This window comes from Mytilus trossulus, chromosome 6 (assembly GCF_036588685.1).
Source record: "Mytilus trossulus isolate FHL-02 chromosome 6, PNRI_Mtr1.1.1.hap1, whole genome shotgun sequence".
NCBI classification, from domain to species: domain Eukaryota; kingdom Metazoa; phylum Mollusca; class Bivalvia; order Mytilida; family Mytilidae; genus Mytilus; species Mytilus trossulus.
The window spans coordinates 6,863,361-6,878,750 of record NC_086378.1 but is presented as its reverse complement, the minus strand read 5'-3'; the positions used below and the strand labels follow the sequence as shown (position 1 = coordinate 6,878,750).

General features: G+C 31.4%; 1 protein-coding gene across 7 annotated transcripts in view; it reads right to left on the bottom strand.

Annotated features, from left to right (window-relative positions):
- The window catches only part of LOC134720678 (F-actin-uncapping protein LRRC16A-like), a 73,396-nt gene extending 58,314 nt beyond the window's left edge, over positions 1–15,082 (bottom strand). For 4 of the 7 annotated variants that reach the window (XM_063583096.1, XM_063583100.1, XM_063583099.1 and 1 more), the window contains exons 1-6: positions 14,917–15,082; positions 9,685–9,782; positions 9,214–9,267; positions 8,283–8,303; positions 2,765–2,780; positions 505–548 (exon numbers count right to left, since the gene is read on the bottom strand). In XM_063583096.1, the coding sequence (XP_063439166.1) occupies positions 505–548; positions 2,765–2,780; positions 8,283–8,303; positions 9,214–9,267; positions 9,685–9,782; positions 14,917–14,953 (270 nt within the window). In that variant the 5' untranslated portion in view covers positions 14,954–15,082. Of the gene's footprint in view, positions 1–504; positions 549–2,720; positions 2,781–8,282; positions 8,304–9,213; positions 9,268–9,684; positions 9,783–14,916 lie in introns of all 7 variants that reach the window. The other 3 variants (XM_063583095.1, XM_063583098.1, XM_063583097.1) reach the window with 3 other exon arrangements.
- Between the last annotated feature and the right edge of the window lie 308 nt (positions 15,083–15,390).

The following is a 15,390-nucleotide window of genomic DNA, read 5'->3' as shown; positions in this document are numbered from 1 at the left end:
AAAGAAAAACAAAACATTTCAGAGGTCAAAGATACAAATTACTATAAATGTTAGAAAATAACATCCAATGCATCCTATACATGTACTATTCAAATTTTATAAAGAGACATTTTATTATTTTTGTTCATCCATAACAAAATTTTTTAGCTCATTAATAGTCATTGGGCAACTTTTAAATTATATCTAAAATCAAAATCATTGTGCATGTGAAAATTAAGTTTCACGGATAATTTATTTTACATTTAGCCCATCTTTGCAAAGATTTATTTTCTTACATTTCTTGATGTATATATATAAAGGAAGACCCAAGTTTTAAATAAATGCGACAATCTATTTTTACATTTTTTTTCTACTCGCAAAATTCATTAAAATTGGTTGGTTTACAAAACTCCTTTTCACTTTATTGCCAAGGAAACAGAATTTTTCAATTATCTGTAATTTTATCTGCTTTCTTTACATAATAGAGGCCATCATATCTAATTGTAACACTTCCTGGTGACCTACCTTGTTTTGTGCCTGACTTTCTATAGACTGTATATCTAGGTAACCTACCTTGTTTTGAGCCTGACTTTCTATAGACTGTATATCTAGGTAACCTACCTTGTTTTGTGCCTGACTTTCTATAGACTGTATATCTAGGTAACCTACCTTGTTTTGTGCCTGACTTTCTATAGACTGTATATCTAGGTAACCTACCTTGTTTTGTGCCTGACTTTCTATAGACTGTATATCTAGGTAACCTACCTTGTTTTGTGCCTGACTCTCTATAGACTGTATATCTAGGTAACCTACCTTGTTTTGTGCCTGACTTTCTATAGACTGTATAACCTACCTTGTTTTGTGCCTGACTTTCTATAGACTGTATATCTAGATAACCTACCTTGTTTTGTGCCTGACTTTCTATAGACTGTATATCTAGGTAACCTACCTTGTTTTGTGCCTGACTTTCTATAGACTGTATATCTAGGTAACATACCTTGTTTTGTGCCTGACTTTCTATAGACTGTATATCTAGGTAACCTACCTTGTTTTGTGCCTGACTTTCTATAGACTGTATAACCTACCTTGTTTTGTGCCTGACTTTCTATAGACTGTATAACCTACCTTGTTTTGTGCCTGACTTTCTATAGACTGTATATCTAGGTAACCTACCTTGTTTTGAGCCTGACTTTCTATAGACTGTATATCTAGGTAACCTACCTTGTTTTGAGCCTGACTTTCTATAGATTGTATAACCTACCTTGTTTTGTGCCTGACTTTCTATAGATTGTATAACCTACCTTGTTTTGTGCCTGACTTTCTATAGACTGTATATCTAGGTAACCTACCTTGTTTTGAGCCTGACTTTCTATAGATTGTATAACCTACCTTGTTTTGTGCCTGACTTTCTATAGATTGTATAACCTACCTTGTTTTGTGCCTGACTTTCTATAGACTGTATATCTAGGTAACCTACCTTGTTTTGTGCCTGACTTTCTATAGACTGTATATCTAGGTAACCTACCTTGTTTTGTGCCTGACTTTCTATAGACTGTATATCTAGGTAACCTACCTTGTTTTGTGCCTGACTTTCTATAGACTGTATATCTAGGTAACCTACCTTGTTTTGTGCCTGACTTTCTATAGACTGTATATCTAGGTAACCTACCTTGTTTTGTGCCTGACTTTCTATAGACTGTATATCTAGGTAACCTACCTTGTTTTGAGCCTGACTTTCTATAGACTGTATATCTAGGTAACCTACCTTGTTTTGAGCCTGACTTTCTATAGATTGTATAACCTACCTTGTTTTGTGCCTGACTTTCTATAGATTGTATAACCTACCTTGTTTTGTGCCTGACTTTCTATAGACTGTATATCTAGGTAACCTACCTTGTTTTGAGCCTGACTTTCTATAGATTGTATAACCTACCTTGTTTTGTGCCTGACTTTCTATAGATTGTATAACCTACCTTGTTTTGTGCCTGACTTTCTATAGACTGTATATCTAGGTAACCTACCTTGTTTTGAGCCTGACTTTCTATAGATTGTATAACCTACCTTGTTTTGTGCCTGACTTTCTATAGATTGTATAACCTACCTTGTTTTGTGCCTGACTTTCTATAGACTGTATATCTAGGTAACCTACCTTGTTTTGTGCCTGACTTTCTATAGACTGTATATCTAGGTAACCTACCTTGTTTTGTGCCTGACTTTCTATAGACTGTATATCTAGGTAACCTACCTTGTTTTGTGCCTGACTTTCTATAGACTGTATATCTAGGTAACCTACCTTGTTTTGTGCCTGACTTTCTATAGACTGTATATCTAGGTAACCTACCTTGTTTTGTGCCTGACTTTCTATAGACTGTATATCTAGGTAACCTACCTTGTTTTGAGCCTGACTTTCTATAGACTGTATATCTAGGTAACCTACCTTGTTTTGAGCCTGACTTTCTATAGATTGTATAACCTACCTTGTTTTGTGCCTGACTTTCTATAGATTGTATAACCTACCTTGTTTTGTGCCTGACTTTCTATAGACTGTATATCTAGGTAACCTACCTTGTTTTGAGCCTGACTTTCTATAGATTGTATAACCTACCTTGTTTTGTGCCTGACTTTCTATAGATTGTATAACCTACCTTGTTTTGTGCCTGACTTTCTATAGACTGTATATCTAGGTAACCTACCTTGTTTTGTGCCTGACTTTCTATAGACTGTATATCTAGGTAACCTACCTTGTTTTGTGCCTGACTTTCTATAGACTGAATATCTAGGTAACATATATTGTGTTCTTGCTGGAAAATAAAACATTCACTTCCTTTTCATTCAAGTATTTATTTAACATTTGAAATTTATTTAATAATTTTACAAAGATGGCCACTTATATTACAGAAGAAAAACAAACATGCAATAATTCAAACAGTCCAACAGCTAAATGTCAAGGCTGGAAAAGTATAACACACACTTGACTGATAGACATGTATCTATATACTTATATTTTTTTGCATATTTTATATATTATGTATATACAGTTACATTAAGAAATGTAACATTATAAAAATAAGTGGTAGATGGATGAAATAGAAATCTTTACACAGTAACAGGAAACATTACTATCATTTTACTCCTTTAATATAAGACTTTGATGGTTCAAAATACTAAAAATGTATGAATTAGGTACACACTCTGATGTTTATTTGTGTTTTATTGTCCATATAAACGACTTAACATCATTAAGACAGCAACTCAATTAAAAAAAATAACCAAAAGACTGAAAGATTGATTGATTGATTGATGAAAGTCTTAACCCCGCCACATTATTTATGTATGTGCCTGTCCCAAGTCAGGAGCCTGTAATTCAGTGGTTGTCGTTTGTTTTTGTGTTACATATATATGTTTTTCGTTCATTTTTTTACATAAATAAGGCCGTTAGTTTTCTCGTTTGAATTGTTTTACATTATCTTATCAGGGCCTTTTACTGCTGACTATGCAGTATGGGCTTTGCTAATTGTTGAAGGCTGTACGGTGATCCTATAGTTGTTAATGTCTGTGTCATTTTGGTCTCTTGTGGACAGTTGTCTCATTGGCAATTATACCACATCTTTTTTTTATATATGTTATCATAAACTTTTCTGTAAATCAAAACACTTTTGAAGGATTTATTATATTTTAAAACATAAAATCAGCTGTAGTTGTTCTGTTTATCTGTTCCCTTTTCAATGCTCAAAACAAAAATAAAAGGACAGCCATTATCATTATTGCCTCATTGAGAATTTTACAATTAAGACTAAAGCACAGAGATTACCCAATGAATGTAGTATTTTGCACAACAAGTTTAGTATCATATCTTCTTAGATGAGTTATTTATTTATTGCAGTTTTAAGTCAAGCATAAAATAAATAAAGTAAATGCAGGACAAAAAAAAACATTTTATATTTAAGGAACAAACCCTGCTTGGTATTAGACTGATACCTTGAGCATGTTTTTTCTAAAGATAATACAAAATGTAGATCATTCAACTAGGGACACCAATTTCTTAATCAGCAAGTCTGGTCTTTGTGCTTACTCTTTAATGCTGTGTGCTTGGTGAAGCAACAAATACAGATAAAAGATCTTTAGTAAAATTATCTGGAACAATTGAGCGATATTCTAAATGACGTTTTGAAAGTAAGAACATAGTGAAGTCTCTTCAAAAAAAATAGACACAGCACCTTTTCTTCGTAATAACAAATTACATAAAAATTTCAGTCTCTTACCTCAAAAATGAATGAATAATTGTTCAAATGTCTCCAAAATTTTGATAAACCTGAGATATTTGATGTATATTTGTATACCTATTATGTCTATCAACTTCCCATATGTTAGGATAAGGAAGAATTTGTATTGACCGTGTACTAATGAGTGTTTGGTTTCTGGGTGAAATCATTTATAAACAATTGGGCTTTTTTATCATTTATTACCAACTGAAATAAATTCATCCGTGTAAATAAACAAATGATAGACTTATTTTTACATAAATATCTAAATATTAGTGACATATCAGTGTTGTTTGATTTTTGGAGTTCTAAAAAAGTAACTTGTCTTTGAGCAATGATTGATTGACTGTTATTGTTTTCATAACGCCACTTTTAAAAGCCACTTTTGGTTTTTTTTCGTGGAGGCCAGTTTTTAATGGTGGAGGAAGCAGAAGTGCTTGGAGAAAACCACTGATTTTCAATAGAAAAATTGACGACCCTAGTCGATCAAGATTTGGAAATCATAACCTCAGTGTTGACTGGCTATAGTGGTTACAGTAGTAACTACTTAGACCTCTCAGCCATCAAAGCACTCCCCCCCCCCTTTTTACCCCTTAGAGCATGGAAAAGTTTTACACAAAACTGTCAATGAGATGCTTGTGTCTGCTTCCTTTTCTATTTATTTTTTTGCAGTTTAAATGTTCTCTTTGATGCTGGAACTTAAGTTACAGGACAATCTTATGATAACTTGGACCCATTTCAGACAGAATTTGACCATCTCTGTGTTCAACCAGCTCAAATGAAACTTTAAAGTTGCCCTGTACAACAAAGTTGAATAAACCTTTTAAAAAAAAACTCTATTTTATTTTTCCAACATTCAAATTTTAGAAGGACAGATTGTAATCTATAAATGTTAGCTTGACAATATAATCCCACTTAACAGTGCAGGATACAGTATTTTCAGTTTTGAGTATTTAGCTTAACTATCTCCGAAAGACTATAAATATGTCTCTGAATAAACTTTAGACTTCATATACCAGTATAAATTTCAGTTACTTTTTAATTATTACTGAAATATTCCTATTAGTGATGAAATACTTTTTATTTGTGATGCAATACTTTTAGGGAACTTGTGTGACTAAGTAATTTCAGACAAATTTACATACAAGTGTAAATACAATCAATGTACTATCATAGCTGTAGTTCAAAGGGTTCTTTTTTGTTTAAAAGTGTGTAAACAAACATGAAAAACTGGAGACCTAAAACAATTTTCTTTCAAAACCTAACAAAGCATCAGAACAAATTATGAAAAAAGCATCATAATTTTGTTTTTTTCTAATTTTCTTTTTCATTTTTTTTTTAATTTTTAAACAAATTATAAATAGCTTTTTAATCAGACTTAGTAAATAAAGATTTATTCAAAAATATTTTTTTTCCAGCACTTCCTATCTTCACTTTAAATAATATCATATGTCTACTTTAGTTAGATTATAAAACAAACTCAACATAGAAGGTCGACATTAATCTGTGATTATCTTGAAGCAGGAAGTAAACTAAATCCCTTTGTATACTTTATCTATAACACATATCTATATAAGGTCATTAGTACTTCATACCCTATTATGTACCAGCATTTTTATTTATTATCGTTAGTTTTAAAAATATGCTGAAAATAGTTTGAATTTGATCTATGATTAGTAGTGTGTTTATGTATTCAAACAGAGTTTAATTTTGTATCTAAAAAAGAGGTTACCAATAAATTAAAATGACTTTTTAATGTCCTACGTACTGTGGTTCCATTTATTCTTGTGGGTACCAATTTTTGTTTGATTGACCAAAACTTTTTCATGAAAAGCTAAATTTGTTGTTTTGGCAAAGTCTGCATACATTAATACTTTAGAAAATTTGCAATTCATTGAACATTTTAATTTGTGGCTCCCCTGTACACAGGAACTCAACAAAAAATTGATATACCAACTAATATTCACAAATATACAGTACTTAAATATTTTACTATGACCATTACTGCACAAATCAGATCTCAACGTTTTGTCTGATTATCTTGTAGGGAACCAGTAATATAAAAGAATGTACAAGGGCCTGAGACCAGGGCAATAGCAGCACTGCATCTGACATGTAATTCTTTTTTTGCAGCTGGGACTATTATACTGTAAGTATAATAGTCCCAGGTTGCAGTGATCATTTCAATAGGTGCACCTCAATAGCAGTATCTATTATACAGGTATACAACATGAGTGGGGTATATAAATAGTCTATTGGTGTATATAAGTTTGGGATTTTCAATGTCAAACAAATATCTATTCAGTCTAAAATTAAACATGTATATATATGAAGTATTTTTATTCATTTCTTATGGTCAGCTAAGCAGATAAAATGATTTTCTTGTGATTCATTAAAATGGCATGCACTAATAAACTTGTATATATATAACATTTATGTAATCATGTACATTAACAGAAAGTTTTAATACTATTTCAACCAATGACAGGCAGAATCACAACAATCATGACAATGTATATACCTTACTTCCTGTTTTGGAAATTTTCTTTTTTGATCATAATTTAATCAGATTTAAACTAACAATGGTTTAAATGATTATAAAGTAACTAATTCATTAATTAATGAAGTTCAAATATAACTGCTTCATTTTCGAAATACAATAGAAATACCTCATACCATGCAAGCAAAGCAATGTTAAATTTTGTTGAAAGGTCACTTAGATCAATTTTTTCATCTAAAACAAGAAAAGGGGGGGGGGAGGGATATTTCAGTTGTGAAAATGATAATGTGTGTACAAGAAAATACAATTCAACAGTAAACTTACTTCAATGTACATGTATTAAAAAAATCTTTTACGAAGGTTACATTTAAGCAATGTTAAATTTGATTAAGACTATAATGATAGTTTAATGGTATCAATTCCATATCTGTTGTTGTTGCAGCGATCCCCATATGCTTTTCAAAAGCCTTCAAAAATTGTGAAAAGTTTAACAAGAATATAATTATTATGAATATTCTGCCTTCAGCATCAAATTCACTAAAAGATTTTTTTCTATCATTAAGATATGACAAAGACAACCACTGTCTCATTTTCATGACTTGAGATAGGCACACTCTGGAAATAGGTTTTGTGATCACATATTACTTTCTCATTTAAATATCAGTTGACCATCAATAGTATTCACAGGAATAGGCAAATAAAATAATTGTTAAATTGTTAAACCAATTAATAATAAACAAAATTGAATACCATTACTAAAGACAAGCTCAAGTCATGTACTAGACTGATATAATATAATGCCTTCCTATGTTCTTATATTAGTGACTCTATTTCAGATATATACTGTGGATTCATTAATATTCGTTGCATACCATTTTTGGTGGGTTTCGTGGGTACAGGTGAACCACGAATTCAAATGTTTAACAAATAACATATTTTGAAAAGGCTTTGTATACGGAGATTGGCAAAACCACAAATCAAATATCCATAAATATGCAAGTTTTTAGCAATCCACATAAATAAATGAATCCACAGTAAAGCTTTTTTTTAAAGCTCTTAAATATTGACATTTCAAACTAAGAAACTTCTTTCATATTTCTTTCATCATAGAATAAATCAAAGACATACATGGCAACTGACAACTTTCTATTGTACGCAACCTGTCTGACGTCATTAAACTTTAACACCACACATTTTCATACTTTTATACAGATCTCTGAATGAAATTTACATAGTTTTGACCTTTGAAGGTCATCAATGACATACAATACCCTATGGGAATTTCACATTATCTTTTCATGTTACTATTTAAGCCAATCAAATTATTGCATTTTTCATATTACTTATTCGTATCACACTTCATGCAGTGTGATACAAGAATTATCTCACCATGCCAGAAAAAGATGACAGGCTGCAACCATAAGAGAAATACATAATTCCAATTAAATGATTTTAGCTGCAGTTAAATATACAAGTTTAGCATTACTGCAGATATTGTTTATCTCTGAGTATTGAATTGATTTGTTAGATAATTGTTATACCTTTGTTGACCATTTGCCGACCTACCAATTATTGTAAAATTAAAATCACTTAATTTTCATAATCTTCATTTTTTTTCTTGAAGAAATTATGCACAAATAAAATACAAACCCAAGTAAGACAAAATAATATGCAAGGTGTATCAGTTGTGTGCTATTTCATGTATGTCAAGTGAAACTTAAATCAAAAGAATGTCCATTACAAAGCATTCTACACCTTAGGAAGTGGACTGAATAAGATTCTTTGACTAGTTTTGGATTCCAAAAATGATATCCATTCCATGATTAACAATTTAACATTTGCAACATCATTTGACAAGAGACAAATCTTGAACTCTATAAATGTATACTTTCTATTCTATCAAGACATGTTAGTGCAGTGCCAGCTAGTAATTCTCAATCAGTCTTTTCTGCTACCTTTGATAAGTTAACATTGAAGTAAACAACACATGGGTCAAATCCTCATATCAAACACTTGATTCAGATCTACATGATAGGTGAGCATTAACTAATTCAGAAGATTTACCATGTTTACCATGAAAAGATAAACTTCTGATATGCTTGGATGTAAAATGACCCAGCTGCAATCAACTACATAAATTTGACAGTAAGTATCACAATTGCACCAATCGGGCACCTCCAAAGGAGCCTCTCTGTAATATTTTTGGTTTAAAATACATTATAACAGGGTCATAAATTTGCAAAAGAGGACTTTTCTAAATATTTTTCAAAGAAAGCCCATTTGAAAATTAAAATATTTTCAAGGATGAGGGATTGAACAAAAGGTATTGGACATTGAATTTTGAAGGATCATAGGCAACTATCATTCATATGTACAATGTTTTTGGAATAATTTAAATAATATTACAACTTGACCTGGTTACTCACTGATTTCCACTTAACATGCATCCAATAAAGATATTATTTAACTTACTGGTGATTTGGATGGCTTTGAAGTAAAAACAAACAAACGTGTTCCTGAAAATGCCTGAAAGAAAGAAAAAAAATGTTCTATTAATGCTGCAAACAGTACTAGTTATAGCTTTTTTTTATAAATAATTATGTAACTTGCTTTGGGAGTACATTTTATTCTATAACCAATTACCATTGTCTATGCCATTTCAGCACATACATTAATCCTAATTTCCTTTTCCCTTTTTGATGATTTATTAATTATCTCTTTTTTACTCATTTTAGAGTAATCAGTCTGTATAAAATCTTATTGTACATTGTAAATTTCTTTTACAATTTTTTTTATATTCATAGGTATATATATGATTTTTACTACAAGTTGTATATAAATTTTGATACCACCTAAAATAACCAGATTTTAAGGTGCATGTAGTTTCTAAGACATGTAGAATTACTTTACAAAGACAGGTACATAAAGATGTAAATTACTCACTAAGACTCTGTTTTCCCATTTGTCTGGTCGTACTTCTTGTTTTACCATACGCTTTATATACAACTTAATCCTGCGACCAAGATACTCTCTGATAGCATCTGAAGTAAACAAAAGAAGAACATATATGCTTTACTATCATTTCTTTCTGGGAGTTCTACTACTTTAATCACTAGCCAGTCAACACTGAGGTTGTGAGTTCAAACCCGCTCATGCAGGTGCACTCTACTCCAATCTTACTTGACCAGGATAGTCAGTTTTCCTATCGAAGGTTGGTGGTTTTCTCTGGGCACTATATGACTTCATCCACTCATTAAAAGTGGCTTTAAAACACCAACAATCAATACTATCATTTCTGATTCCAGTAAACCTTCTATCATTGTTGGAAATGTAAGGGAGACAGGGTCTAATAAACAGGAAAATAACTATAATCATTGATACATGTATGATTCGCAAAAATATTCTTAGAGATTTTTGTAGATATGTTATAAACAGGAAAATTACTATAATCATTGATACATGTATGATTCGCAAAAAATATTCTTAGAGATTTCTGTAGATATGTTGGCACAGTGCCTTCTTTGCAATGACCTAGGCCTGTGTCTTTTCAAATCAATTAAAATATCATATTCCTAATATTTACCAATTAGGGCCTAAATTATTATAATTATTTCATCTTCCTGTCCTGATACTTGAAACAGAAAAAAAATGTGTACATGTACTACATTGTAGTATATAGAATAGAGGATGGAAATGGGGAATGTGTCAAAGAGACAACAACCAGATCAAAGAACAGAAAATAATCCAAGTCTTCAACTCAATGAGAAAATCACCATCTGAAAGCATGCTGGCCACTCAACAATAATGTGTACTAGTTCAGTGAAATGCACACACAAAACTAGTTATATGAACATGATAAATAGCTAGAGGTTCCTGACTTGAGACATGCTGAAACAAAAATGGGTGATGTAGGTATTTTCTGAAAGAGTGTGTCTGGTATCTTTTTACATTAAAAAAGTCAATCATGTATTAACCAAATTGTTAAACAGCCCTAAATAATCTATGAAACTATATCTGTATATGAATGTTGTATTAACCAAAAACAATGAAAGAGAATAAGAGTATAGGTTGAGAAATGCAAAGAAAAATATTTGTCATTTGCCCTCATCTATGTTGTACATGTAAAATAATACATTTGTACACATTTGTTTTCATTCATATACATGTACATGTATATATATATATAGCGCTTAGTGAATTCCATGTGAGCTGAATATGAAACCCCTGTAAAGCAATTCAATTTTTAAACTTCTAACCAATTTCGTTATTTAAGTTTTACATTTGACCAACAGCAAAGAAATTACCTGCCTTCATGGCCACATGAAAATAAATATCTACAGATTCATCCATGATGTGTAGAAATCAACATCAGCAAATCACAAGTTTATAACATTGTCGTTACTGATAGACGACAGTTATTAAGCATATAACTTGCAGAATGTTTTTCAAAACAATACAATTGACAAATTATAATATTAAAAAAAAACACTTCCCCAAAATGCAGGAAATTAAACACCTTTACATACATAATATATACCGGTATATATTCAAATTACAGATAAAAAAATTAAATCTAATTGATCTTTCAAAAATAGATTTCAAGTGGACACTTCAATACACATGGTACAAGAGCTTTTATTCAGCAGTGGGTTTTTTTCGGTAATTTAGATGTCCAAGTACATGTATTATGTATACATTTGTTATGAGTGTATTCCATTTGTACTATTTTTGTAATGTACAGAAAAGGAAAAAAAAATAGTTTCTTCCTAAATTCCATTAAGGCCCATTAATGACAATGCATGGCGCTATTTCACAATTATTATTTTTTTTACAATTATATGTACATGTACCTTTGGACATTTGGGATCAATTGCAAAGATTATCAAATTAATATAATTTCTACTAGTAAGTCAAGTACATTTAGCATCATAATGAATAAGTTTTTAACAATTCAATTAAAAAGGGTCGTGCTTAGCTAGAATTTCAACTACAGTACATTTGATCTATAAAACTGTTAAATCTGGACATACATTTTAATCAGGTCTGCCACTTTAAATCTATATAGTAATCAAGATTTGTATGTACAAATATATATGTAAATGACAATTATTATTTTATATATATGTTCCGGACCATATATGAGTATTTGGACCATACGCGTATGGTCATGACCATATGGGTATATACTCATATGGTCCGACCATACGCGTATGGTCCGACCGTACGCGTATGGTCGGGGTACTCTGTTACAGTTTTCTTTTAATACTTATAAACTCTTCATATGGTATGACCGTTCATTCAAAAGACGCTATTATATAGATAATTTTATATTATATTATAATAAAACGATTAGGTAAATAAAAATTAGAAGTTTCACACAGTCAATTTTACTTACTTGTCAAAACTATAATAAACCCATTTTATACCCATGGTCATTATTATCGATTTTTTTTTTATTACGAGTGAATGGCAATATGTCGACTTAAAAAAATAATTTCCAAAAAATTCTTTATGAACTGTTACACAAGAAGTCACTGGAAAGTAACATAGTTTATTTAAGTTCTCGTGTGAGTATGGTGTATTGCAGTCATACTACGGTATTTGAGATATAGAGCTTCTTAAAAACACCGAAGACATATCGGAATGGCCCAAGACCTCGGTATTACTGTACGCTAGCTTTTCACTCGCAAACAAAAGGTGTAAATGAAAAGGATCGACGGCATAACCACGACTTGCAAATGCAAAAAAGCTATGATACCGCGTGGTAGTAAATGTCACCCCAAGCCTACATGCAAGAATGTAATTGGTGATGAAAACTAACTATGACATCAATATTTAATTTACGTAGTATTTGAATTATAAAAAAAATACATTGTCATGTAATCATCATTGTTATTTTAGATTAAGTTTTTGTATTATTGAAATTTTTATAATATGAATTAAAACAAAAATACCTATATGGGCCAAATACTCATATGGTCCGGCCCGTAAATAACCAAACGAGTATTATACTCATATGGTCCGACCATACGCGTACGGTCGGACCATACGCGTATGGTCGGACCATATGAGTATACGCATATGGTCATGACCATACGCGTATGGTCCAAATACTCATATGGTCCGGAACATATATATATATTCATGTACATTGTACTTGCTGAATAGCAATTAGTTTTGTTAAAACTGATACAAATAATGTGCAAAGGAATGTATGAAAAGGACACTTTATTGGCATGTTCATAAAATATTAGAATGTTTATCCCTTACACTAATATATACTGAACAGCAAAAGAAATGTCGCAGTATTATTTAATCAATGATAAAGGCTAAAATATTAATCCATCTCAATCTCATTAAAATAAGTTCTCATCTCTTGCTCCTCAATTTTTTATATGTCGCCAATTATACATGTACATTGTATGTGCCTTTCCCAAGTCTGGATCATAAACTTGAATGTATATCATATGATTGTTTTTATGGTTACTAGTAATTATTTTGTTCATAAATAAGTTAGTTCTCTTGTTTTTATTGTTTTACATATCATTCTATTGATCTTGAAAGCAGATGTACAAATGTAGAAATGAATCAACGATAGGTAAAATGATAGAAGGGGGTAGGAGAAGGGGGTGAAAATATGTATTTTAGAAAGAACAAGAATGTGTCCCCAGTACACGAATGCCCCACTCGCATTATCATTTTCCATGTTCAGTGGACAGTGACATTGGGGTAAAAACTCTAATTTGGCATTAAAATTAGAAAGATCATATCATCTATAGGGAACATGTGTACCAAGTTTGAAGTCGATTGGACTTCAACTTCATCAAAAACTACCTTGACCAAAAACTTTAACCTGACGCGGGACAGACGGACGGACAAACGGACGAACAGATGCACAGACCAGAAAACATAATGCCCCCTACTATCAAAGGTTGGGCATAAAAATTAAAAATGCATCATAGTTGATTGATCACCATTTTTAATTCATCTTGGGACTCTTTGTCAATTCAAACATACATTGTAAGCCACATAATGTGGGGTACAAATTTAATGTGTGGTATACATGGTATACAATGTACTGTAGTGTTCATGTTTATCATGTTTATAAGAGGCATATTAAGAAGAAATTATTAATGAACTGTAAAGTTGCTTGCTTTTGTTTTTAAATTGGTGTATATGTATATACATGGAATTTTTAACGACCTTGAATACAAATTGGTGTAATGACTTACAAATGTACTCTCTTTTTTATAATGCCCTCCAAATAATTTTCAGTTGTTTGCCTATTTCGAAATTAAATGAACAGACACACTGGACAATTTTAATTAATTTATCCGCCCAGCATCATATAGAAAAGAAATAGAAATCGATTTTGACAGTTAACATTTAAATCAAATCTATGCTTGGATGGAGAATGGTCTCATTGGCACTCACACCACATCTTCCTATATCTATTTACGTGTTTATAAAGAATTTCCAATGACCCCCTTGTGAATGTCTGTACGTAGTCCAAATAATTATGACACATGGCGTCCCAGAAAAAAATAAAATAGTCATACCAGACGTCATAATTATTTAGACTAGTGAGTACGTAGATCCCTCTGTTAAGAGAGCACCCTTTAAGAGCTGGGAGGGTACATTGGAATCAATATACACTCCATATAGGGATTAGTTCAGATGTGTAACTAATGTATTTCCAACAATATTAACAAGGACGATCTCCTTTTACAATGTATTGGAAAACCTTGAAAAGGGGGAGGGGTCATGACATTAATTAAGGACACTTAAATTTTATATGAACTTTTGGATCAAACTTTTAATAACAGAATTGAATTAAAGCCGGTTTGGAGTGTGGTACCACTCCAGTAAAAAAATAATAATATTATTTGAAAAGCTGTCATTAGAGCAACAAATACTTTGAGCCAAGGTGAGCATGAAAATTATAAACTTTACAGTTTATACACGTATCAGTGCATAAAGAAGGTGACACAACCATCCTGGGCTTTGAGATAAAATTGCTTTTTTTCATTGTATTTAAAAATTCAAACATTCCGAATCAATGACAATCGAGAATTTATCAACTTTAAAGTACTTCACGATCAAGTTTTTAATTGACTCTTCGCGACAAATTGGGTTTGCCAAATTTTTAGCAGGAAGTGGGGGTATTGTCCTCACCTTGTAAATCTTTTGGTACATTGTTGACTGCCGCCATTTTGTAAATGACCTAACAATTTTGCAGTTTTATATGGCTGATCATTCGCTAATGACATATAACTACTCTGTAACACTTAAAACTGCTGAGGATGTAAACACGGAAGTGGCTATGAGACCGCCATGTTTTGAGTGGATGTGACGTATGTTTGTGCTATAAATAGTAACAAAACAAACCAAACACGTGTTATTTAGTAAACAAGAGTAATCAAAGTACTAAAGTACTGAACATAGGACGACCGCAAATTCTGGTGAATGGTCACAATCACTTATCTCAGAAAAAAACAAAGTATCTCAATAACTGAAAATCAGGTTAGGGATGTACTTAGGTGATGTAAGGTAAAATTAAATAAATAAAGATTTCAAAATGTATACTTAAAGCTGGAAGAGTATTAGTTAAGCATCACAACAAGCCGAGTAAAAATATTGATAGGTCAT